Here is a 26,343-nt window from a genome sequence, read left to right on the forward strand (position 1 = left end):
ACTCCAGGACACTGTGGGAAATTTCATATGGTGGTTCATAGTGGCCCACCACTGCAGTTAGACCACAGGGTGGAGGGGAAAAATGATATTATTATTATTATTATTATTATTATTATTATTATTATTATTATTATTATTATTATTATTATTATTGATTACTTGTCCTTTCTCAAAGGTCTCAGGGCAGGTTATAACAGTTTAAAATGCCCCCCATGGCTCCTACTGGGAGGAAGGGTGGAATAGAAATCTAATAAATAAATGAAAGAAAGGAAGAAAGGAAGAAAGAAAGAAAGAAAGAAAGAAAGAAAGAAAGAAAGAAAGAAAGAAAGAAAGAAAGAAAGAAAGAAAGAAAGAAAGAAAGAAAGAAAATTAAAAACAACTTAAAATCACATCACAAAAAGTATGGTGGGTCCTACAAATGTGAATCTCAGGGTCAAAGGCCAAAACCTCCCTGCCCAAAGAACAATAGATGGGAGGAAGGCGGCTGTTAAGACTAGCTTCCTCACTGAAGTGCTAGCTTTCTGTGTGCAGGGATTGTTTTTGTATGCAGGAAAATTTGACCATGTAAGCCCCCATCTCAAGTCCAAAATGGTACACAACCCAGACACGGGTTTAGGACTTCGGAGGGGGGCGAATGAAATGGGATGCAGGAGACCTGTAATCAGATCTCCTACCACTCATAAATGTATGTGTGGATGGGAAGAGAGAGTCGGATCAGGGTTACAACACAAGGGGAAGGGCTTAACTTTCCCCCTCTGTTTTCATAATCTAAATTGCACTCCCTCCCAGCTGCTATTTGCTCTAAGGGGAGAATGGGCAGGCATCATATAGTTATGGCCACTGGCATGGGAGGTGGGACTGTGAAGTATGCTGTCGCTCCCCACCATCATGGGTAGGGGATTCCAGAAATCATCATCCATCATATAGTAGCTTCTGACTTATACTACTAAAATGTGTTACATGTAAAACTGCCTTTGAAGACGATGCAGAAAGTGTGATCTATCTAAATCAGGGATTCTCAAACTGTGGTCTGTGAACCACCAGTGGTCCACAAGTTTCACTCAGGTGGTCCGCAGCATGTATGTATTAAATACTCCCAACACATTTTTAATTTGTTTTAATTCCCTTTTAAATTTCTTATATTGTATTTTATTGTATTGCAGTTTGAATTCGACATAATGTGAATTGTAATACTATGAAATACAATATATAAGAAATAAAAGCAGCAATAAAAACACAATGAAAAATCATACAGAGCTAAGTGGTCCGCAAAGACCCTCAGAAATGTTCAAGTCGTCCATGGAGGGAAAAGTTTGGGAACCACTGATCTAAACTGTAACTGTGAGTAAGGATGATAGAATCTGCCAATTTTGGTATCTCTCATCTCATTTTTTCCAATCTTTTCCGCATCAGTTTGTGATTTTTCTAAAAAAAAAGGCCTCGTGAAAATTCATCAGTGTTTTCGTGTGATTGTCTCCTAATGCACACAGTTTTGCAAAACAAGGTTTCCCAATATTAACTTTAATATGCTATTTTCACAATTTGCCTCAATATATACATTTTTGTACACATTACTTGGTTGGAGAACTGCATTGCAAAATTCAGAGAAGTGTGAATTTTGAAGACTGGCTGGTGTTTTGGTTCGCATAATGTTTCAGAAAATGTGAATTAGGAAGATTCACCTTTAAATGCCAAGTGAACTGAATTTCTCCCCCATCCCTGACCGTGAGGCTGTTAACTGGGATTGGATGCTACAATCACATTAGGTCTGGGCTTCACCTACTGCACCAGCTCCTCATTTGTTTTGAGGCTCAGTTCAGAGTGTTAGCCTTATGCAACTTGGGACTAGGATACCTGAAATATCATCTTACCCCTTATATACCCAGTCGATCACTGCACCCTGTATGTGAGGGTCTCCTGCAGATGCCATCTTATCAGGAGGTCCCTTCTGTATAACATAGGGAGCAGAACTTTAGTGTAGTGGCACCTACCTTTTGGAATTCCCTCCCCTTAAGGCGCCATCTCTGTTATCTTTTTGGCACCTACTGAAGACCTTCCTCTTTCAACAAGCCTTTTAAGTACAGACCGTATCCCAGTCTGTGTCTGTGTTGGAATTACCTTTTAAGATATTTTAAGAGCTGTTTTAAAACTGTTTTAAGCTGCTTTATTTTAATATGTTCTTAAAAATGTTTGAAAGTTTTTTGTTTTTAAGATATTTTAGAGTGCTTTTAGCATTTTTATTTGCTGCCCTGGGCTCTTCTGGGAGGAAGGGTGAGATATACATTTAATAAATAAAAATAAATAATAGTTTTGACCTTCAAGCACCTTCACTGTTTAAGACTGGGATCCGTGAAGGACTGCTCGTCTCTACGTGAGCCTGCTGGTTACGGATAGTTAGGAAGAGGATTGTAAATAAATTACACTGGGAAAACTTTCTACAGTTCTGGTCACAAAACCTCAAAGGAATATTGTTTAACTGGAAAAAGTGCAAAAAGGGCAATCCAAATGATCAAGGAGCTGGAGCAACTCTCAGATGAGGAAAGGTTACAATATTTGAGACTCTTTAGTTTAGAAAAAAGGCACATAAAGGGGAAGGACACGATAGAAGAATGAAATGGACTGCCTTCAAGTTGATTCCGACCTATGGCGACCCTATGAATAGGGTTTTTATGGTAAGCGATATTCACAGGTGGTTTACCATTGCCTTCCTCTGAGGCTGAGAGGCAGTGACTGGCCCAAGGTCACCCAGTGAGCTTCATGGCTGTGTGGGGATTCGAACCCTGGTCTCCCAGGTCGTAGTCCAACACCTTAACCACTACACCACTGGCTCAAAGGCACATAAAGGGAAAGGACATGATAGAGGTGCATAAAATTAAGCATGGTATAGAGAAAGAAAGCTCCTGTTTCATACTACTAGAAGGTGGGGTCATCCACAAAGCTGAACGGTGGGAGATTCAGGACAGGCAAAAAGAGGTGCTTTTTTTACACAGCACATAGTTAAGCGATGGAATTCACTATGGCAGCCTACCCCAATCTGATACCCTCCAGAAGTTTTGAACTATAGCTTCCATCAGCCCTAGTCAGGCTATTATCTCTTTCCAATCTAATTTAATGCTCGCTGGGGCTGATGGAAGCTGTAGCCCAAGCCATCTGGAGAGCACGAAGATGGCAAAGGCTGGGTACAGCAAGATGCAGTGATGGCCACCAACTTGGATGCCTTTAAAAGTGGATTAGCCCATTTCATGGAGGATAAGGCTATCAAGGGCTACTAGCCATGATGGCTGTATACTACCTCCAGGGTCAGGGGCAGTATGCCTCTGAATGCCTGTTGCTGGGAATCACAGGTGGAGGGAGTGCTCTTGCACTCAGGTCCTGCTTTGGGGCAGCCCATAAGCATCTGTATGGCCACTATGAGAACAGGAAGCTGGAGTAGATGGGCCTTTGGCCTGATCTAGCAGGGCTCTTCTTACATATGCTGAGATCTTCAACTGAGGCTCTTCTTTAGGTGCCCCCACCATCCAAGGTGTGGGAAGTGGCTACAGAAAAAAGGGCCTACTTTTTTGGTGGCTCCCAGAGTGTGGAATGCTTACCTGGTGCCCATCCTGATGTCATACTGGTACTAACAAAGAAGAATTAAAAAGCCTAATAATTTTTTTTTTAACCTTTAAAAAATTATTAGGCTTTTTCATTCCTCTTCTATGCGGCTTGGTGTTCATTTTATGTCTGCCAATTGCTTTGATACATCTCGTTTATGTTGCTGCATCTTAATGTGTTTCCAGAGTTTTTTTGTCATTTTTTTTTGAACCCTCCCTCCCAGTCTGGCAGGGTATACATTCCGCAAGAAAACAAATACATCTGGTCCTTTGAAATATATACACAATTGAATGTCATACCTCTGTCTGTACCATGGACATCCGATAAGACCGCATGTCAAACACCAGACCCAATATATCTACAAATTCGTGGTCGCGAATGTGCTGTAAGAGCCGGTCCAATGCTATAAAAGTCCCCGTCCGTCCCACACCAGCACTGCAAAACAGTCATGAGGAGTGGGAATAAGGATGGGTGAATCTGTCAGTTTTGGCTCCTCTCAGCTGTTCATTTTTCCAATCTTAAATTCAGTTCTTCACATTTTTAACAGCCATTTGTGGTTTTAAAATAAGTCTTCAGGAAAATTAATCAACATTGTGATGGACACTTCTCCCAATACACACGTTTGTATGTGATTGTGCCCAATATATACATTTTTTGCAAAGCATTTTTCCCTAAAACAATGCATTTTTGTATGTTATTCCAACAAATATATATATTTTTATTCACACTTTACTACGATATATGCATTTCTGTACACATTGCTTGGCTGAGAACTGCACTGCAAAATTCAGAGAAATGTGAATTTCAAAGGATGGCTGTTTCAGTTCTTGTATTATTATGGAAAGTGTGAATTAGGTAGGTTTGCCGTTAAATGTGAACTCGAATTGAATTTCTCCTCCATCCCTAGGTGGGAATGCGCTCTATTATTAGGAATCGCCACCCTGGGAAACAGCATTCCCTTTTCAAATATCCATCATCATCATCATTGTGGTGCACAATTTATGCTGCAAAGGGCCAACTTAATGCATTTTTTTTTAAAGTACAGCATAATCTTTAAATGGTAGGCACCTGCCAGTGACAGCTCCTGTCCAAGCACATGTACTGATGGAAGCCAGAGAGATTTTGAACACCACATTTATTTATTTTGCTTACAAAAATATTTGTACACTGCACATGTCATAAAAGATATTAAACTGGTTTACAATAATTAGAATACTATAAAAATCACACAAAATTTAAAACAGATCACCAGGTGACTATTGTGGATTTTTTTTAAAAAAGAACTTGAGCTAAACTTTTTTGTTTTTGTTTTTAAGCATACCTTTAAAATGTAAACTGTGAACGTCACCAACGTATTTTAGGAAATGCATACAACAGCTGCACTGGTTGACAATATGTCTCCAGGTTCCATTCAAGGCACTGGTGTTCAAAGCTGTAAATGACTTAGGCCCCAAATATCTGAAAAACTGCCTCCTTCACTGCCTTCAAATCGATCCCGACTTATGGCTACCCTATGAATTGGGTGCTCATGGTAAGCGGTATTCAGAGGGGGGTTACCATTGCCTCCCTCTGAGGCTAGTCCTCCCCAGCTGGCTCAGGCCTGCTCAGCTTGCCACAGCTGCACAAGTCAGCCCCTTCCTTGTCCGCAACTGCCAGCTGGGGAGCAACTGGGCTCCTTGGGACTATGCAGTTTGCCCATGGCTGCACAGGTGGCAGGGGATGTAACCCCTGAGCCACTCACTGTGGGGGTGATCTTGAGCTGGCCCTTGACACCCAGGAGACAGAAGCGGGGATTTGAACTCACAGACTCTGGACTCCCAGCCAGGCTCTCCTCCCCACTGTGCTATACCAGCTGTCCTCCTTCACTACAGACCCTCTTGGGGGTTAGGATTGGCAGGGGGGGCTTGATCATTCCACCACCCTCAGAAGTGCAGAGAATGGCAGCCCGGGAGAGGTCTTTCTCTGGCCCCATCTGCCACTTTATACAGGCCTGGCTTCCTCCAAATAATCCTGGGAACTGTAGTTTGTTAAGAGTGCTGAGAGTTGTTAGGAGACCCCCTATTCCCCTCACAGAGCAACAATTCTCAGAGTGGTTTCACACTCAATCCCTCTTCCCAGGGAACTCTGGGAATTGCTGCTCTGTGAAGAGAATAGGGAGTCTCCTAACTCCTCTCAGCACCCTTAACAAACTACAGTTCCCAGAATTCTTTGGGGAAGCCACAACTGTTTAAATTGGTATGACACTGCTTTAAATGTATAGTGCAAATGGGGCCTAAGTGGTAACCCCTAAATTGTGGAACTCCCTCCCCGCAGAGGTGCATCTAGCATCTTTGTTGTACAGCTTTCGCTGCAGGCTGATGACACACCTCTTCAGCCTGGCCACTGGCAATTAAGGTATTTTTGTGGGGCCCACATCTTCTGCTCCATTTAACCTATACTGTGCTGCTTCTGTTTGGAATGATATGACTTGCTTTTAATCATTGTATAAATAGTTTTACTTGCTTTGGATCGTATGATTGCAACCCATTCTGGGACTTTACGGTGAATCATATAAATAAATACATAACCCGACCATACAGATGCACTCATCAGAAAGCGGGGATTGCCCACAGTTTCTGTTGGGTGTACACTTGGAGGCAAACCTAACTGGCATCCTAGTTTTATTGTTTCGTTTATTATTTTCAATATTTATAGGCCACCTTTCTTGTGATGTTGCAGGGAGAGGGGCTTGGGGGGAACTATAGAAGCTGGCATTTTAGTACTTATACTTGAAAATGATGCCTTAAGTATCTTTTGGCCATTACACATAAAGATAGAATCATATATACCTAAAAGACAGTCTCATCCTTTATACATCCAACCAATCACTGTGCTCTGCAGGAGAGGACTGTGACGCCCCTGTAAATGTTGTACAGTAATTATGGTATGTGTCAGTTTTGTACGGTAAATGTGGTAAGTAGAGTGAGTGGGGGAGAGTACATGTGTTGGAATGTTGAGGTATGCTGAGTTGTGATTGGCTGAGCGTCTGGGTGATTGAAGGTATAAATGAGAGAATGACAGAATGGAGAGGGGTTGGTTGGTTGTTGTTGGGTTTTGGAGGGGTGGATTTGTGTTTAGGCGGGTAGTGAAGCAGGTTTTAGGACTAAGAGATATAAAGAGAAAACTATTATATGTAACCACATGCGTGTTGACTGAACTTAATCTTGTTTATTCCTTGTGTTAATAAATAAATAGTTTGGGTTTAACAACGTGCCTGATCCTTGGCTAGGGTATTACAGACTGGCAGTGCCGTAACTAGGCAGGTGCAACAGGTGCACAGGCACAGGACGAAGGGGGCCCTGAAATGGATTTGCTGAAATGAAAATTATTTATAAACAATTGTTATATCGTATTTGTTTTATTATTATTATTTCCCCCCAAAAAATTAGGGGGCCCAAAAATAAAACCTTGCACAGGGCACATGAAAAGCTAGTTACGCTACTGCAGACCGGAAGGGTGGGTAGAGCAAATATCAAAGCTGGGACCAGTATCAATGGTGGCAGCGGTGAAGGGATAGTGTAACAGCAGCAGGTATCCAAAGCAATCCAGGGCTGTAATTTTAAAGGCAGAAAGATACAGGGGGGGTGTGGCCTGTAAGTGCACCCAGACACTACGTAGCAATCAGCTAGGAGGAGACTAAGGCACAGTCTCAGGGCAGTATTGCGTTACAGAGTGTCAGGTGGTGGTGCCTAGTAGTGGGATTGTGAGAGACCTGTGCTAGAGCCTGTGAGAGATCCATTATGAGACCAGACCCAGAGCAGGGGTCTGACAAGGACCTCCTGCAGATACCACAGAATCAGGAGGTCAGTTCCACATGATGTCTTGAATGGGCCTTTAATGTGGTAGCACCTACCCCTTGGAACTCCCTGCTGGTACATAACAGACAGGCACTATCTTTATTGTCTTTTCAGCTCCTGTTGAAGACTTTTCTTCTAAGTGGAGTTTTTAAAGAAACTATTGGATTTGAAATGTATGTGTGTGTGTGTGTGTGTATGTATATATATATATGCAGTTGTTTTTATCTAAGCGGCATTGTGAATTTGCTTTGAGATGTTTCACAGTAAGCGATTCATAAATGAAGCCATCATCAACACCATCATCATCATCATGATCTAGCCATCTTTGTCAATGTGTGGAAGGCACTACAACCTTTCTCTGCCCCTGATTTTGCTGACACCTTCAAGTCCAAGGGAGAAATGAGGGTCTTACCTGCAATGTACGATCATGGGGCCTTTACTTTTCACCGCCTGCTGCCTGACCATCTGTACAAACTGCAAGATGCTTTCTGCTGCGTTTGTGGGAGGGACTCCATGGTCAGGCCAAGCAGTGTAATTAAAATGCATCACGTCCTGCACCTCGTCTGCCTAGGAGGAAAGAGCAACAAAGTTGGCGCAAAGCATCTTTTGCATTTATAAAGTGGTGACCACCAGCTCAAGCCAGAACAATATGAAAGATGGCAAAGAACTGCAGTCCCTAGGAGTGGGCAGTATAAATCTGGATTAGGGCAACAGCAGGGGCAAAGAGTTAAAGCACCCTCCCTCCCTCCCTCCTCAATTGAGACTCTGGATCACCCACGGATGCATTCACAAATCATCATCATTATAAACCACCTCATTATTATAAACCACCGCCTGAGGCCATCAAAGTGGTGTACAAGTTAAAAACAGAATAAAATACACAAACTCTAAAAACAATAAAATCAATTCAATAGACTCCAAAAAACAATAAAACAATCCATACAAACTCCAAAAGCAACTGAACAAGTTCACCACACAGAAAACTGATATTCCATAAATGACCGGATCACACCTCAGGGAAAGCCTTCTTGAACAAAAATGTCCTCAGAAAGCCCCTAAAAATTATGCCAGGCACATGTCTAATTTTGCTGTTAATTGATTCCAGAGGGCTGAAATTGCAACACTAAAAACCCAGTTTCTAGTACAAACTATGTGCACCTCTGGGACATGTGGTACTCTCAGCAGTGCTCCATCTGAGAAGCACAATTGCCGGGCAGGGGTATGTGGGGCAAGGCAGTAATATTGTTATTATACAGCTATAAGAGTGGCTGTATACTATAGCCAGCATGGATTTTTCACATTCCACCATGTTAATTGAAAATACCCCCCATGCCATTCTGCTGCTTCCCAGAAGCTCATTTCAAAACAAAACCTTACAAAACTTAAAGCCCTGAACTCAGAATCACTTGCTTAACAACCTTCTAAGTTTTCATGGCAATACACAACACACTCTGAGAGATTCCAGAATTCAAAGTCTAAACAAGAGTAAAAAATCCGGACCCCTGTTGTACTTTTTTCTGTCATGATCTCAGAGGCACATGTTAACAAATTCTTCCAAGCTACATAGGAAGTGGATTGGACTGTGAAAGACCAACCAAAATGGTGTTTGCATTTTGACCAATTTGTAGGACAGTACAATATCTCAGAGAGGAGGTCAGGTCTCCTGTTCCCCTGGTGCATTCACTATAGCCGCTCAACTTCCCTGCTTTTTAAAGTTTGATAGAATAGCTGTTGGCTATACGTACTTTCTTAAACCACAAGGTTTTGTTGTATGCTAGTGAATCTTTATATATTGTATGATTATATTATTATCCCTTTGGTAAAAAGTAACTAATTAATAATGCCACATATAATTCATCTCTGAATAAGCTGCTTTTATTCAAGATGCAATGAAGTCTTTCAGATTTTTCAACATTGTTTTAGCTGCCCTTCGATTCCATATTTGGAAGAGTGAAAGATTTTGTAGCAATTACTGGGGAGAAAAAATTAAATATTCAGGTAAATTATTTCAGAACTCCTAGGAAGACATTTTTAAAAAGGGAGGGTGACAGACTTTAATATTTCAGCCACTATAGATACAATGTAATAATAAACCTAACAAAAGGGCTTAAATTGACATATTATTTAAAATTTATATCTGAAATTGGCAGGATTGTGTGAACAGGTTAAAATTGACCTACATAGTTGATTCTAAAATTCCTATAAACCCAGTCCGAGTGTTCTTCTTCAGACAGCATCTCCACTGTGATGTCGCCGTAAGGAACCAGCTCTTCTGTGAAAGGCCAATAGTGATCGCATTTTACCTGGAAGAAAAGAAAAAGTCAAGAAAAGTCTCGGCAAGCATCATAGCTTCGTCCCAGACCCAAAGAAGGGACATGGGTGTACAGAATCAGATTTGCTGTTTTATCTTACAGTAGGTGTCAGTGCAGAAGAAACAAGCTTTGGGGGGGGGCTGTTTTTGAACAGTGGATTGTCTCTTTGACACTCACTGGGTCTGCACGTACAGCTCTTCCTCCTTGCATCACAGCTTTTTTTTAGGTCCTGCTCGTGAGCTGCACTGTTGGCTCACAATAAATCTATCGTCAGGGTTGTGTGTAAACTAAAAAAGTAAAATGTTGCATCCAGGCAAATTCTGTACTAGGCAAGGCCTGCATTAAACTATGCCTGTTAAGCATATTTTCCTGTGTGAGAGACATGTGCATGTATAATTTAATCTGGTTTTGCTAGTCCCCAAGAAGGAAATGAGCTATGAAGGGCACTTACCACCCCAGCTATTTCAAATCTTATTCAGCCAGCCCTCTAGCTTCTGAGATTTCAGCCAGTATTTTTCATACAGACATTTTCAAGCATAACTTAAACTTTTTTGTGTGTGTAGCTTCGCAAAGAATAGTAGCCAAGAATCTTAGGAAGCTGAATCCTGCACCTGTTCCTGTGCATGGCACATAAGTGCATGCATGCACACACAGCGCTTTGTCTATTCTCTATAAACAACTGGCTTCTGATGTGTAGCAGTGTAATTAACCAAGGGTTCCATTTCCCTGTATGTTTACCCTAAACCTGATTATACATGGAACATAAGGGAAAGCATGACACATAATGTGGAAGTAAGATGTGAATTTAATCTTCTGCCTATAGGCAAACAGCTTCCCAGACAGCCAGTTTTCTATATAATGGGGGGAAGCTAACATTCACTTTGATGTCTCTACATCATAAGCATGAACAGTTTTGGAGACAGTGAATTAAGAATATAGATCTCCCATAGCCGTAGAACACATATAGTCACTGAGTGAAACTAAGGTAGGTTTCAGACAGTCTTTCATGCAACACATAACTAGAACTCAAAGGAATTCACTGCCACAAAATGTGATGATGGACAATGGCTTTGATAGCTTCAAACAGCCAGTGTGGTGTAGCGGCTAAAGTGTTGGACTAGGACCTGGGAGTACAGGGTTCAAATCCCCACTCCATCAGAAAGCTCGCTGGGTGACCTTGGATCATCACAGTTTCTCAGTCTAACCTACTTCACAGGGTTGTTGTGAAGATAAAACAGGGCAGGGAAGAACCATGTATGCCACCTTGAGCTTCCTGGGAGGAAAGGTGGGACACAAATTAAACAAAAAGGGGTTAGTGAAATTAATGGAGGATTGTTCTATTGATAACAATTAACCATGATAATGAAACAGAACCTCCATGTTCAGAGGCAGTATGAGAAGATTATAATCTGGTGGCTATCACCATCCTGTTTTATTTGTGAGGATACCGGCATTCTGAATGGCCACTGGTGAGAACAGAATTCTGGGCAAAATAACCCATAGATCTGTCGCATTTCCCAAGCGGCATGGAGAATTTTCGATCACATACCCTTCTTTTCTCGTTGCATTGTGTAAGCATAACAATGATTTGTGACTTCTGCTGCAGAACCATCTTCCAGAAGTCATTCCTCGTCTCTGGCAGCGGCCCCTGGGTCGCAATGTACTCTTGTGGAGAGTTGTAGCCCTAAGAAAAAAAGCACACAATGGCATCTTTTGAGAGGCCTTTTAGATTTTGGAGATTTCTCTAAAATTCTAGCTCAGAATTGTCTACTCAGACTGGCAGCAGCTCTCCTGAATTTCAGAGGGAGTCTCTCCCAGCCCTATCTGGAGATGCTGTGGATGGAACCTGGGGCCTTCTATATGCAGGGCAGATGCTGCACCATTGAGCTACACCCCTTCCCTGTAGGCCAACCTCCATTTTCCAAATTAGAGTTTGTACTATTCATACAGTTTTTTGCAGACCCTCTTGGCTTTGCAGCCAAAGACTCTCTGTTGCGTAGAGTGGCACTGTCAGACTTCCGAAAAGGAACATACTGAGAAGCTGAAATGATTTATCAAAGGTGGCTAAAGAACGATCTAATCAACAAGTAGAAGGGGGATTTGCAGGCTACATGTGCAAATTCACGAAAGGTTAAGAATTCCCTATATGCCAATTCTCCTCAGCCCTTTGCACCACATTAGCATGAGGAGACTTGGGAATTCTGTCCCACACCCCCATTAACATGTGGCTGGGGTCTCTGGAGGCTTTTTTTTTAAAGAGGAGGAGGGTGAACACTCAAGGTTTGAATTAAATTCAAAATTAAAAAGGGATCCCACATGTACTGATCCCAAATGAACTGCATCCAGTTCTGGACACTGCACTTTAAGAAGAATGCAGACAAGTTCAAAGGAGGGTAACAAGGATGATCAAGGGACTGGAAACAAAGCCCTATGAGAAGAGACTGAAAGAACTGAAAGAACTGGGCATGTTTAGCCTAGAGAAGAGAAGACTGAGGGGAGATATGATAGCACTCTTCAAGTACATGAAAGGTTGTCACACAGAGGAGGGCCAGGATCTCTTCTCGATCATCCCAGAGTGCAGGACATGGAATAATGGGCTCAAGTTACAGGAAGCCAGATTTTGGCTAAACATCAGGAAAAACTTCCTAACTGTTAGAGTGGTATGGCAATGGAACCAATGACCTAGGGAGATGGTGGGCTCTCCAACACTGAAGGCATTCAAGAGGCAGCTGGACAGCTACCTGTTGGGTCTGCTTTAAGTTGGATTCCAGCATTGAGCAGGTGGTTGGATTCAACGGCCCTATAGGCTCCTTCCAATTCTACTATTCTATGAAGAGACAATCCATGATTACAGAACAGAAGAAAAAACAGAGGCTCACTGTTCAGGGCTCAGCCTCTTCACTCTCAACCTCAGCTCTGTCTCCCTCTCTCCCTCTATTCACACACATTACCTCTCAGCTCCACTCTCCCTCAAAGGCTTAGCTCTGCTACCAAGGCACAGAGCCCTGTCAGATCCTTATACTGCCCTTCTACCTCTCCTTTATATATTAGTCTTGTCTGCAACCACCGTGCTTGATTTTTGCCGGATCATCCCTATGGAGGCCGAGACCATTTGCCAATCTTGGCAAGGGTTCCAGCCCTTCTGCCCCACCCTCTTCCAAGGGGCTTGCATGCTGTTCCATCCTCATGTAGGAAAAAGAAAAGGTGACACCATTAAAGTACTGTTACAGAATTGGGAGGTTGAGATAGATGGTGTCTTTGGGTCTGTTTTCCAACCTCTGATTTTGAATCTGTATGGACGGAGTTAGCAGAGAAGCCTGCTGAACTAGTCAAACCAGGTCCTTACATAGGCTAATGGGTTCTGCCAAGTTGTCAAGTGCCTCCCATCAACATGTGTAAGGATTTGGCTAGGAGAGCAATGTGTGCCATAGGAACTATTTCAGGAGAGAGGCCCTACCCCCCACCCCCCTCACGCTAGAACTAAGAAGTTAATGTGAGTGTTTACGTAAGTCTAGGTGAAGCTGGAAAAGACATGGAGACGCTTGCTTGCTCTCTGAGCTGAATCCCAAGCCATGGCTCTGGGATGCCTCCTGGAAGCCTGATGGGGAAGCAAGATTTGTTCAGTTGTTAATGCTGTGAAGCCCTCCACCTTACACTCAGGTTGTATATATGTATGTAAATAAACCATATATCCTAAAGATACCACAGCCTTCTTGAGTACTGCGTCCAGTTTTGGTCTCCACACTTCAAGAAGGATGCAGACAAAGTGGAACAGGTTCAGAGGAGGGCAACAAGGATGATCAGGGGACTGGAAACCAAGCCCTTTGAGGAGAGACTGAAAGAACTGGGCATGTTTAGCCTGGAGAAGAGAAGACTGAGGGGAGATAGGATAGCACTCTTCAAGTACATGAAAGGTTGTCACACAGAGGAGGGCCAGGATCTCTTCTCCATCGTCCCAGAGTGCAGGACACAGAATAATGGGCTCAGGTTGCAGGAAGCCAGATTTTGACTGAACATCAGGAAAAATGTCCTAACTGTTAGAGCCATACAACAATGGAACCAATTACCTAGAGAGGTAGTGGGCTCTCCGACACTGGAGGCATTCAAGAGGCAGATGGACAGCCATCTGTCAGGAATGTTTTAATTTGGATTCCTGCACTGAGCAGGGGGTTGGACTTGATGGTTTTATAGGCCCCTTCCAACTGTACTATTCTATGATTCTATGAAACCAAACCCTGGACAAGCGCAGGAAACCCTGTAAGCCTTGCACTGCTTGAAGATTGGGGTGTGTGCAATAGTATGGAAGAGGCAAATGCTGCTTCCTGGGATCATAAGGGTGCTTGTTGGGCCATTTTATCTGTTTAAACATTGATTTTGTTTTTCACTGACAAATGTATATACCTCTGCATTCCTAGGGAATTCCTCAAGCATGTAGAAACCACTCACGCATTTGGGGGTGATTCTGTTTCACTTCCAAATTTATTGGCACTCGGCCACCTGAGCTTTTTATTAAAGGAAGTTATTCTGTCGAAAGATTTGGCTCTTGGGCCAGACTGTGTACTAGTTCTCAAGCAATAACAACAACAACAACAACAACAATAATAAACAACTTCTTTTGGTCGATTTGAGTCTAGTTTACTTACAGGGATATAGTTGGCATTAATGTAATCAGAACCTTCTTCTTCATTCATTGAAACCAAACGAACACGACTGAAATCGTCTGCAAAAAGAAAAATACCCAAAGGAGGATTGAGTTAGAGGCAGTTCTTAATTAAGCCTCAGAAAGCTTAACATAAATTTCCACACATTCTGGGGGAAAAACTAAGACTGCAGGCTGGCCAGCTTAATGAAAGCTTTGGTTTATTCATAACCCTATAGAGCAGGGGTAAGCTCCACAGGCCAGATCCTTATCAGGATGTCATCTCATTGGCAGGCAGGCGGGGGCACCCACCTGCCAAAATCCCTTTCTCTTCCCTTAAGTTTCAACAATCAGGGACTTAACGGAGGAGGGGGAAGACTTGGAAAAGCCTCTTCAAAGTCTCCTCCCTCCCCTTTAAGTCCCTGTTTGTGGGAAATTAAAGGGAAATGTGGGCAAACTTGCTTTTGCAAGTCTCTCACCCTCCCTCTTTAGCTCCCCAATTATGGAGACTTTAAAACTGCCCTTGTATGAGGAAATGGGAGGGCAGGAGCTGTCTCAAACCCTTTGCAAAAGCCTCTTTGAAGTAGCGTACATGTTGCTTCAAAGGGCACTTTTTCACAGGGCTTTAATCTCTCCTCAGTTGACAAGTGGGGATTAAATCTTGCTGCTTTGGCTGTGCAATCTTCTTACCTGCTGGGAATAGGATTGCGCAGCCACAGCAGAATTAACCCCGTCCTACCTATTCACCCCAGAACTACAATTCTGAGGCGCCCTGGGCTCCTGCTGGAAGGAAGGGCGGGATATAAATCAAATAATAAATAAATAAATAAATTTCCAGAATGGATTATCAATCAATCCCTCTTCCCAAGGTATTCTGGGAATTGTAGCTCTGTGAGCAGAAAAGTGGTCTCCTAGCAACTCCCAGCATCCTTAACAGACTAAAGTTCCCAGGATTCTTTGGGTAAAGCCATAACTGTTTAAAGTGGCATGATACTGCTTTAAATGTATAGTGCAGATGGGGCCTTAATCTGGTCTTCATTGAGCTTTTGTTCTGATAGATTTGTGGGGAAGCTAGATCACAATGAGCAGGTCATCTTGCATTCATCCTGATTTGCTTGTAGGGTTTCCACACATCTTCCCATTAGTCATTCATTCATCCTACAATTTTCAAGGCATTTCCCTGTCAGTTTCAAAGCTGCAGAAAGTCTGTTTTTAAAAAGTAATAAATAAAGTTGGTTTGTTGCACTAGCCCACTTTAAAGCTGCAAATCTAACATTCTGGGATGTGATTGAATCTTTCCCACAAAACAGTGACAACCTGGAGGGGCCCTTAGTGTGATCTGACCTACAGAAGCTAAGCTACTTTCTCATCATGGGATAGATGTAGGGAAACCAGCTCACATTACTGCAGTTCTCATGCACATTATATCTGTAAGCTCAGAACAGCTTACACATCCTTCCTTTCTTCACTCACTCACTCACTCCTTCTAAGTCTGAGCACGAGAGCAGACCACAATGGCAAGAGAAGCTGGGGGCAGGTGACGGTTAGTCGTGGGCCCCTACTAAAGGATGGGTCTCAGTAGATGTCCAACAGTGCCAGCACTTGACGTCAGGCCCTGGATGTGCTGCAGAATTGCTACGAATCAGTCTGATGCCTAATGACTGGAACTGGTTTTACAGGTACACTCCAGAATGCAACCCAAAGCAGACACAACAGGCACATCCCCATAATAACGTACAAGGGAGAATATTAGTGTAGCGATTTTTACTGCGATTCATGGGGAGGTCAGCTGCAAAGTGTGGGATATCAAGCCCAATCAGCTTCAGTTCCTGTACAAGACACAGAATCAAGGAATATAGTTAATTCATTAGTTTTCAACTTGTTGGTAGTGTCACCCTTGGGAGGAAGGGCAGGATATAACAACAACAACAAGAATAATAATGAAGGGGGAGGAGAAGAAGGTTTGGGGAAGGGCTGTAGTGGTAGAGCACATGCTTTGCATGTAGAAGGTCCCAGGTTCAATCCCCAGCATCTCCAGGTAAGGCTGGAAGAAACTCCCTGTCTGGAATCCTGGTGAGCTGCTACCAATCAGTGCAGACAATGCTGAACTGGATGGACCAGTGTTCTAACCCAATATAAGGCAGCTTACTATGTCCCTAAACAAAGTGCCCCACTTGGGCACTCAGGGATGGAAAGATCTGTCAGTTCCGGTTCTCTCCATTTCTCATTTTTCCATTCTTAAATTTAGTTCTCCACATTTCTGCTGCAATTTGTGTGTGTGTGCTTTTTAAAAACATCCTCATCAAAATTCTCCAGCATTGTAGTTTAAATTTCTTCTAATAAACACATTTTTGTAGGCAGTTTTGACTAATACATACATTTTGCAAGCACTTTCTTGTCATATAATGCCTATCTGTATGTTAATTTTGTTCATATATTCATTTTTATGCACGCATTCCCATAACATATTTATTTTTGTAAACATTGTTGGCAAACCGCATTGCAAAATTCTAACAGTAGTGAATTTCGAAGGATGGCTGTGTTTTGGTTCTCATATCGTTTCAGAAAGTGCAGATTTGATAGATTTGGCTTGAAATGCAAACTGAATCGAAATTCTTACCCATCCCTAGGGGCACCACTGTCATTTTATTTTCGAGTATGTGTTTCTCCCAAGATGAGGAGAAAGGGAGAAGGGAAGAAGGTCCATCGAGGGAGAGAACCTTTTCTCTATCCTGTTTCTCCAGACCATGCATAACTTTATATACCTCTAACCTGTCTCCTCTTACTTGCCTTTTCTCTAAACTCCTGGCTGCTTTGCTTCTCCCCGGTTGTTCTGCTACTGTGCTGAGCTAAGCCATGGTTTGGCTTAGCGTGCCTCCTGAACCCGGGCTCACGGTTCAACTCTCTTCAGACAAACCACATGCTGTAACCAAGGTTTGTGCTATGGTTTACAGCTCTAGGTTTGTCTGGAGAGAACTAAACCACGGGCCTGGGTTCAGGAGGCACACTAAGCCAAACCGCAGCTTAGGTCAGTGCAGTGGAGCAGCAAACCAACTGGGAGCCTGTACATTTGCTCATTCATACCAAGCCATGCTTTGGCTTAGCATAACATGTGAACAAGGACATTGTTGGAATCAATATGTAAATGTTTCTCTCCTACTCCGCGCATTTATGCCTTTTTGACATTTCCTGGTCATCTTTTCCTCTGCAAATGTTTATTTATTTATTTATTGCATTTGTATACCGCCCCATAGCCGAAGCTCTCTGGGCGGTTTACAACATAAAAACGAATATACAAATTTAAAAACACATTTTTTAAAAAAGAAATTTAAAAACACATGCTAAAATGCCTGGGAGAAGAGGAAAGTCTTGACCTGGCGCCGAAAAGATAACAGTGTTGGTGCCAGGCACACCTCGTCAAGGAGATCATTCCATAATTTGGGGCCACCACTGAGAAGGCCCTCTCCCTTGTTGCCATCCTGCATAGGAAAGGTCTCGGGACACAGGTAGGAAGGTGCCTTGCACTGGGTCAGACCACTGGCCTATGTAACTCAGTACTGTCTACACTGACTGGCAGCAGCTCTCCAGGGTTTTAAACAAGAGTCTGTCCCAGTCCTACCTTGAAAGGTTGGGGATTAAACCTGGGACCTTCTGTATGTAAGGCAGACGCCCTTCCCTTCCCCATAGCAATGGTCTAGGGCAGCCTTTACCATCCTGGTGCCCTTCAGATATTTTGGTCTACAGCTTCCATCAACCCAGCTGTGCTGGGAATTGTAGTCCAAAATATTGGAGACGCTGAATGGATAGCTACTGGGAAAGGAATTACTGACACAGACAGAAGTATATTGACAGCTGAATGCAGCTAACTAACCGTGCTGTAAGCCATTCAGATAGTAATTGTTTCTGCTCCCTACTAAACCAAGCCTGAAGTAGGTTCTGTGCGTTACACACTAGAAGTAGCACCAGAATTCTGAAAGGTACTACTTTAGACATCCAGGGAGTGCATGAGCATATTATTTTTATTGCTACCCCACATAATTTCCTTATGATAAGCTAGCACATCAGAAACCTTACCTGCTAGATTTCTTCACACAAGGAGAATTTAAAAATGTAGGAGAGCGCTCAAAAATGTGATAAAAAATGTAGCGTTAAAGCCCAGTGATACTGTCAATTCACTCTAGCCACCACATTCTGCACAATTTATTGAGTTACAACTAGCAAGCAAATATTCAAGTCGGGACTTACCTCGAACTGCAGAGAGAATTTGTAATCGGAATCTTTTGCCATATCTTTGATGTAACTGTCAAAGTCATCTAGCTGGACAGGGCTTTAAAAACAAAAACCCCACACAGAGAGGGGAAAAAATCTTGTCATTCACCAAAACCACCATCTAGAAATCAAGCTCAGGATCTGAATTACATTCAAACAGGTCATTAAGTGCTTCATATTTAGAGCCAGTACACCTACAGTAGATTTGGATTGGAAGTCTGTAAAAAGCATCAGTTACAGATCTAAGGGCACAATTAACATTGCCATTGTCAGGCAAATAGAGGACTACTTTCTTCATTAATTTAAAAATGACTGTTCTTCCATTTTGAGTTCAGGGTGGAACAACAATCCTGTGAGGTAGGTTGGGCCAGTTATCATCTCTCAGCCTAAGTCCCCAGATTGCTTTGTGGCTAAGTATTGTTTTATTTATTCTGTTTAAAATACCACCTTTCATAAAAAACTGAATTCAGGGCAGTTTACAAAAGAAGTTTCAACACTCAACAAGCTGAAAAGAAGGGGGGGGGGAAATCAGAGGAAATATCCATAACTTAATAATTGAATGGAAGAAGCTGGGATAAATAAAAAGGTCCCTTCCCCCAGTGCCTAAAGAAAAGTAGTTTGGTGCTGGGGAAGCCCTGTTGCAGAGGTCATTCCACCATTGGGGTGCCAGAACTGAAAACCCCCCACTCACTCTAGCTGGTTCCCCCAGCTATGGGAGGGCCATGGCTCAGGGTTTGAGCATATGCTTTGCATGGAAGATGTCCCATGTTCCATCACCAGCATCTCCAGGTAAGGCTGGGAAAGACCTTTGTCTGAAACTCTGGAGAGCCACTGCCAGTCAGTGTAGAAACCATGGCTTACGAGTGTGCTTAATAAACCATGGTTAAGCCACTAGGCTGTGTTTGGATGGTGATTCTTAAACCATGGCTTAGTGTTACAGACAAACCAGACTTTCTGTGTCTGTCCTCCACACCAACTGCAGTCCCCATAAGAGTAAGCTCCCTCAGGTAATGCTAATTCCAGTTTTTAAAACAAAATGCATGTTAAATGCCAAGATACATTTAATATAATGTCTAGTTTAGTCCAGAAAAAAACACCCCATGAACCATCACTAAATCTTGTGAGCCATCTGTGCTGACTTAGGTGATGTCAAGATGGGGATTAACTAACAGGGCACTTGCCACATAAACTGCAAATTTAAGACTACAGCTGAAAATATCCAGCTATCCCATTAATTTCAACCTTTATCCTTGATAAATAATACTGACATTCTTTATAAATACAGCATCTTTATAAATACAGCTCAAGAGTTTGGCATGATCTGACAAGGTGCAGCTGACATTTAACAGCATCAGAAACAGCACAATTAATATTTGATAGTATCTGACAGCATTTAGTGATTTTTGTACTAATAGTTTCATTCTTCCACATTCTACCCGCTTGCTACACACACACAAACAAAACAACAACAGTGAACTGTTGATATCAAATTTTAACTCTGAACCCAAAATGTCACATTTTGATGCCAAAATCCAAATGGTAAAAATCTGAAATTCTAGTTTTGATTTTCCAACAGTTTTTGTCTCAGGTTGTGAACACTTTTGTCATATATTGAAAGCCAGGAAAACTATAACCAAACATACTGCCTTTGGTCTAGTGAAAGGGAGGCCTACTTCCTACAAAGAGCAGATAAGGTGGCAAAAGTGTGTCTGGATTGCACCACTTGACATTGCAGCAGGAAGGAGGGCCTCTCATGGTTAAATGCTCCTCCTCCATATCCTCCCCCCAAACCTGTCCCATATCATAGAATAGGCTATGCTTTCATCCATCTCCCCAACGCTGAGTTTTCTATATGCAAGGATGGGGTGGGGAAATGGAGGAACATTCAGTCATGAGAGACCCCCTGCCAATCTGAAGTGGTACCAGCCCAGAAATAGGAACACAGGAGTCTGACCATTGGTCCATCTAGCTCAGTATTGTCTACACTGACCGGAAGCAGATCTCCAGGGTTTCAAACAGGGTTTCTTTTCTAGCAAGTCCCAGAGATGCCAAGGATTGAACCTAGGACATTTGCATGCAAAGCAAATGCTCTACCATTGAGGTATGGCCCTTCCACTTTCAATGAAACTCAGCCAGAACTAACTTTAGCAGGATCAGGGCTGTCATGGAAACTAGCCCTAATGTGTAAGATTTATACCCTGAATAATGAAGGCAAAAGAATAATGAAGAGGAGGCACTTTCTCTTGCCTAATTATCGTGTTCTAATTGGCAAATGTGAAAGTGTGTGCATTTCCCCCTATTTCCTTGATGCAGCAAACCCCAAGGAGCTTGTCTCTTATCAAGAGTTAATCACTCCTGTTTACCTTTAGCAGTAATGATCCAGTGCATAATTAGCAACTATCATTAAAGCATTGAGTTGAGAGAGGGAAATGCACTGATAACAGAACCGTTGCTGAGGTTTTTCACATTTTGTCATTGTTAACTAAAGGCAAATCCTGTTAGGAATGTAAACTTGAGATAATTGATTTTTCCCAGACGCCTAATTTTCTGCCAGCCAGGAACATTTTTATTGTGCAAGATCTGCCCTGCAGATTAAAAAGGCATGTACCGTTTTTTCTTGCTTAAACGTCATAGTCAGTGAAAGATGTAGGTTTTGAGGACCTTTGGGCAAGACAACTGGAGTCAGCCTCAGGGCTGAGGAGCCCCTCAGCAGTGTGCCTTCTGCTGAGCCACCAGTGGCTGTGGCTCCTAGTTTTCCCCCAGATGCAATGCCCTGGAAGTTTTGTCATCCCATTGCATTGGGGGCAAAATAAAAGCCACTGCAGCCACAAAAAAATGGGAGCTTGCTTGGGCTGGAAGCAAAGACAGCTGGTGAGCTCTTCACATTTGCATGCTAGAGGCTCTTCTCATCATCAGACACTTGGACAGCTTCTATTAATGTATATGTTCAAATTAAGATGGGTGTATTGACAACGAGGACATTGAACTTGTCAAGGATTATCAATACCTCGGCACAGTCATTAACAAAAAGGGAGACAATAGACAAGAAATCAGAAGAAGGCTAGGACTAGGGAGGGCAGCTATGACAGAACTAGAAAAGGTCCTCAAATGCAAAGATGTATCACTGAACACTAAAGTCAGGATCATTCAGACCATGGTATTCCCAATCTGTGTGTATGGATGTGAAAGTTGGACAGTGAAAAAAGCGGATAAGAGAAAAATCAACTCATTTGAAATGAGGTGTTGGAGGAGAGATTTGCGCATACCATGGACTGAGAAAAAGGCAAATAATTGGGTGTCAGAACAAATCAAACCAGAACTATCACTAGAAGCTAAAATGATGAAACTGAGGTTATCATACTTTGGACACATAATGAGAAGACAGGATTCACTAGAAAATACAATAATGCTGGGAAAAACAGAAAGGAGTAGAAAAAGAGGAAGGCCAAACAAGAGATGGATTGATTCCATAAAGGAAGCCACACATCTGAACTTACAAGATCTGAACAGGGTGGTTGGTTTATAACAGATGCTATTGGAAGTCGCTGATTGATAGGGTTGCCATAAGTCATAATCGAAGGCACATAACAACAAATTGATGGTTATTGTATTTTTAAGGTGGCTAATGGGTCTCTGTCTTTCCCTCTTTGTCAAATTTGTTATTAAGACATTATTATTATTTTTAAAAAAGGAAGCAACACTGTTGGTGGTGGGTCCCAGCAGATGTCCCCAGTAGCTCCAAGGCCTGAGTATGCTGGGTGGTGATGATGGGCTTCAAGGCAACCTTAGTGGGCTCCCATCTCTCCTTTCCCACCCCTGATCCTTCTCACCACCATTGCCTGCTCACTTGGCCAAGGAGAGAGCTGACTGGTGGGTGAGTGACTGAGCCAGCAGTGACAGCTGCTCCAACTCCTTGTCATTTTTTGCTTGCTCACCCCGTGGGCCAGAAGGAAAGGGTGAGCAGGCAAGTGAGTAAGTACCAGTGATGAGGGCGACGAACAGCAGGGGCTGAAGAACACTCCATGGATGGATCCCTGCAAAACAGTGCACCTTGGCAATTGCCTGATCATACCAAACCCTGGTGTAAGCCCTGGCTATTGCTTTCTGAAGATCAGAACGGGCTTCAGATTTTTAGGGATTCATGATCAAGAGAACCTTAGAACCCAAAGAACAAGAGGAAATTATATGGAGCAAGGAAAAACACTTTGTAGCTGACCCCCCCATGAATTGCAGTAAAAATCTCACTCTCTGGATGAGATGCCAGCTGCCTGAGGCCAGAACTAGGTGTGACAGGGGATGTGTGACCATGGATGGAAATAGGAGCCCTGCATCTCCTTCTCTTCTCTCCTCTGATAATTCCTAGAACCTTGAAATGTGTAAAATGACATCACTACACTGTCAATTTCCCAGAGCTCACTCTCAGCAGCCAATGAAGTACAGCAGAGGTGGGAACATTTAGAACAGGGCCATGTCTGCCTACTGTTGGAGGTTTAACCAGTTTACTGATCTCAACCAGTTTACTGATTTGGTTCAGAAGCGGCAGCTTTGTCCTGAGTGAGCACGTAAGGGTCAAACTGCATGTGCCATTAGTGGATGCTTCCCTCCCAGGACTAATAGAAATCCCTACCAAATTTGGTCCAGGATACTTCAGGGACTACCTGATCCCTTAAGTCCCTGCCTGGTCACTGAGGTCTTTGGAGGAGTCACTGTGATTGGTCCTCCATGGCTTAGATGCATGGTTCATGTCCACAAGGATCCATGCTTTCAGTATTGTGGGCCTGATTTTGTGGAACTCCCTTCCAGTTTGAGGTCAAACAGGCTCTCTCCCTGCTGAACTTTAGGCACTTATTGAAGATGGTGATGATGATGATGATTTCCAGCAGGCATTTTACATGAATTTGGATTTTATAGTTCTAACTATTGTATTGAGTGTCTCGCACACTGCTTAGAGACAATTGCGATTAAATGGTATATAAATTGCTGACATTAATTCATTAAATAAATAAAATAGCTTGAGGGGGGAGTTTTGATGGAACTGCAGCACAAGGGTTCACCACCAGCACCAACACCCTTTCCTAGGTGATGTATTCACAATTCTTCTCAGGCTTTTAATAACAAAATGATCACAGTGTTTAGATGCCATATGTAGTTTTGACCTGAAGGGCTGGCTGCGAGCTCAGAGGCTGGCATCACTCAGCAAGCTACAGGGCTTGCAAGAAGTTCTAGTGTTAGCCTGTTTGTTTACCAGCACCGTTGTGACCAGCAAGATAAACAGAGTATAAATCAGCCTTCCCCAACCTGATGCCTTCCTGATGTTTTGGACTACAGCTCTCATCGGCCCCAGCGAGTAGTGTAGTGGCAAATTCAGAAGAGCAGGGTGCCTTCATGATAGTCACAGCCATGCCATGCCCATTTTTTTTTTTTTGCTGCTGGGTTAAGAATGAGATTCTTGTTAGCATCTTCTCCCGCAACAACAGACATCCCTAGGAGCCAATCAGCATGAAGAGGGAGAGTGTTAGCTACTGCAGAGTCTTCTCAGTGGCTGACTCACCTCCTTTCACTCTGATTGGCTCCAATCAGCAGGAAAGGACAGGAAACATGTTTGAAGACTCTTCTCAAGCCTCTTTTATGCTGATTGGCTCGTAGGATGCTGGAGGCATAGATGTTGCGCTGTGTGTAGTTGTGTTGCTTAATTTCATTTAAAAGCAGCACCACAGCAGCAGAGAGTAACAGCAGATGTTGAAATGCGAGTGTGCCGGCGTGTGCGTGTGTTTGCCTAAGAAAGCAGGCTTTTACCCTGCATAAGCATCACCAAGACTGGAGACTTAGTAAAATAAGAAAAAAACTACTTTATTTATAGAAATACATTGTAGATAGAAAAGGCAAACCTAGTTCTAACTACCTAGCTAAGCTGGAGGCATAACTCCCAGGTGTAGGAGTCAGCCCCATGCTCGGAGAGAGAGCAGAGACAAAGGGATGTCTCCTCTCTCCCTAAAGGCATCACAGTCTAGCGACAGAAGGAAGTCAGTCAGAGCATCACAGGCAGAGCTTGGAAAAGTTACTTTTTTGAACTACAACTTCCATCAGCCCAATCCAGTGGCCATGCTGGCTGGGGCTGATGGGAGTTGTAGTCTAAAAAAAGTAACTTTTCCAAGCTCTGAACAGGTAAAAGGTAAACAAAGCCTATCCATGTGGAGGACCCTAGCTCTACCTTCCTTCTGGAGCTTAAACAAAAGAACAAAACAGGAGTTGCTCTTGCCCCACTTCCAACAATAGAGACCCTGCTGGGACTCTGCTCCAAAGAATGTAAGGGGTCTAAGACCCTCTGGGACCCTGGACGACTACACCCCTGGCCCCAGCCAGCATGGCTGTACAGGTTGAGAGGAGGAAGACACACTATACCATTCAGTTGTTTCGTCAAATACAAGGGGTAAACTTGTCAATGGAGGTGTCGTCACTAGAAGCAAACTCATGCCTCCATGGCTTTATCCCCACCATCTCCAGATAAATAATCTTCAGGAAAAAGGGAATCCTCTGTGCATGAGACCCTAGAGTTGGAGGAAAACTGCAGCCCTCCAGATGTTGTTGGACTCTAGTTCCCATTGGCCAACATGGCCAATGGTCAGGAATGATGGGAGCTGCAGTCCAGCAACATCCAGAGGGCCACAGGTTTCCCCCTACCTGGATTAGATAAAGCTGGGATAGAGAGACCAATGGACTGATTCAATATAGAGGGGCACCATACGGCATAAGTCATTGGCAAGGGGGGAATTGTCCTATTGACTTCAGCGACAGATGTCTGTCAGGCAGGATGTGGAACCTCAGGTCTGGGGGTCAAATGCAGCTCTGGAGACCTCTCTCTCTGGCCCTCAAGACTCCCCCTAAGCCAGAGCCCCCTCCCCAGGCTGCATCCATCACTGGCTCTGCTCTGCACCCCACTTGAGCGCTTTCACCTGGCTGGAATATGCCTTTGAACTGTGATAATGCCTCTTGCTTGCTTGGGTGGAGGATTGATAGTGTGTGTGTCTGTGCGCACACACGCACATGTGTAGTGTGTCCATGCACACACACGCGCATGTGTAGTAAACCACTGGTTTTCACGTGGCTGGAATGTAGTCTACTGTCCATGCCACATTTGTTGCTTCACCTACTTTTCCTTCTGGCCCCACCCACAATGGCATGTGGCTCCCAGAAGGCTCCCTATGAGGGAATGCAGCCCTTGGGTTGAAAAAGGTTCCCCACCCCTGCTGTAAAGAGAAGCGCGAGGGCAACACTGACATTTTCATTAAGTGTTACAAAATGGGCATACTTGGTCAGCTTTCTCTTCTTCAGTCCATTTTTACTCCTGCAAGAAAAGAAAAAGCCCACAGTTGCAAGTTACGTTTTGCTGCCATTTGTGGGATGGTGCAGCATTAGTAAACTGTTGACAGCAAAACAAATTTGTTCATGCACACGTGGGGTAGTTTTCAATGATAGTCCTCCTCAAAGTAGACCCAGAAACGTTAATGCACATGACTAACTGAGGTTCATTAATTTCAGTGGACCTACTTTGCGTAGGGCTTAGTTGAATACACCCTTGGGGATATGTTTGTGTTAATGCACTGAAAACGTCAACCAACTGAATGATTAAGACCACCCTTTTGGAACAGGAGCTTGTATAATGAGCTTGTACAGTAGGGCCCCGCTTTAAGGC

The 26,343-nt window shown here is 43.2% G+C and overlaps 1 protein-coding gene across 6 annotated transcripts in view; it reads right to left on the reverse strand.

Moving 5' to 3' along the window:
• The window catches only part of PTPRO (protein tyrosine phosphatase receptor type O), a 99,965-nt gene that overhangs the window by 12,381 nt on the left and 61,241 nt on the right, over positions 1-26,343 (reverse strand). For 5 of the 6 annotated variants that reach the window (XM_061638509.1, XM_061638507.1, XM_061638506.1 and 2 more), the window contains 8 exons: positions 25,960-25,995; positions 18,627-18,708; positions 16,120-16,210; positions 14,386-14,462; positions 11,292-11,426; positions 9,611-9,733; positions 7,843-7,997; positions 3,894-4,029 (listed from right to left, as the gene is read on the reverse strand). In XM_061638509.1, coding sequence (XP_061494493.1) covers positions 3,894-4,029; positions 7,843-7,997; positions 9,611-9,733; positions 11,292-11,426; positions 14,386-14,462; positions 16,120-16,210; positions 18,627-18,708; positions 25,960-25,995 — 835 coding nt within the window. The remainder of the gene's footprint in view (positions 1-3,893; positions 4,030-7,842; positions 7,998-9,610; positions 9,734-11,291; positions 11,427-14,385; positions 14,463-16,119; positions 16,211-18,626; positions 18,709-25,959; positions 25,996-26,343) is intronic. The other variant, XM_061638510.1, reaches the window with a different exon arrangement.

Source organism: Rhineura floridana, chromosome 8, assembly GCF_030035675.1.
Source record: "Rhineura floridana isolate rRhiFlo1 chromosome 8, rRhiFlo1.hap2, whole genome shotgun sequence".
Classification (NCBI taxonomy): domain Eukaryota; kingdom Metazoa; phylum Chordata; class Lepidosauria; order Squamata; family Rhineuridae; genus Rhineura; species Rhineura floridana.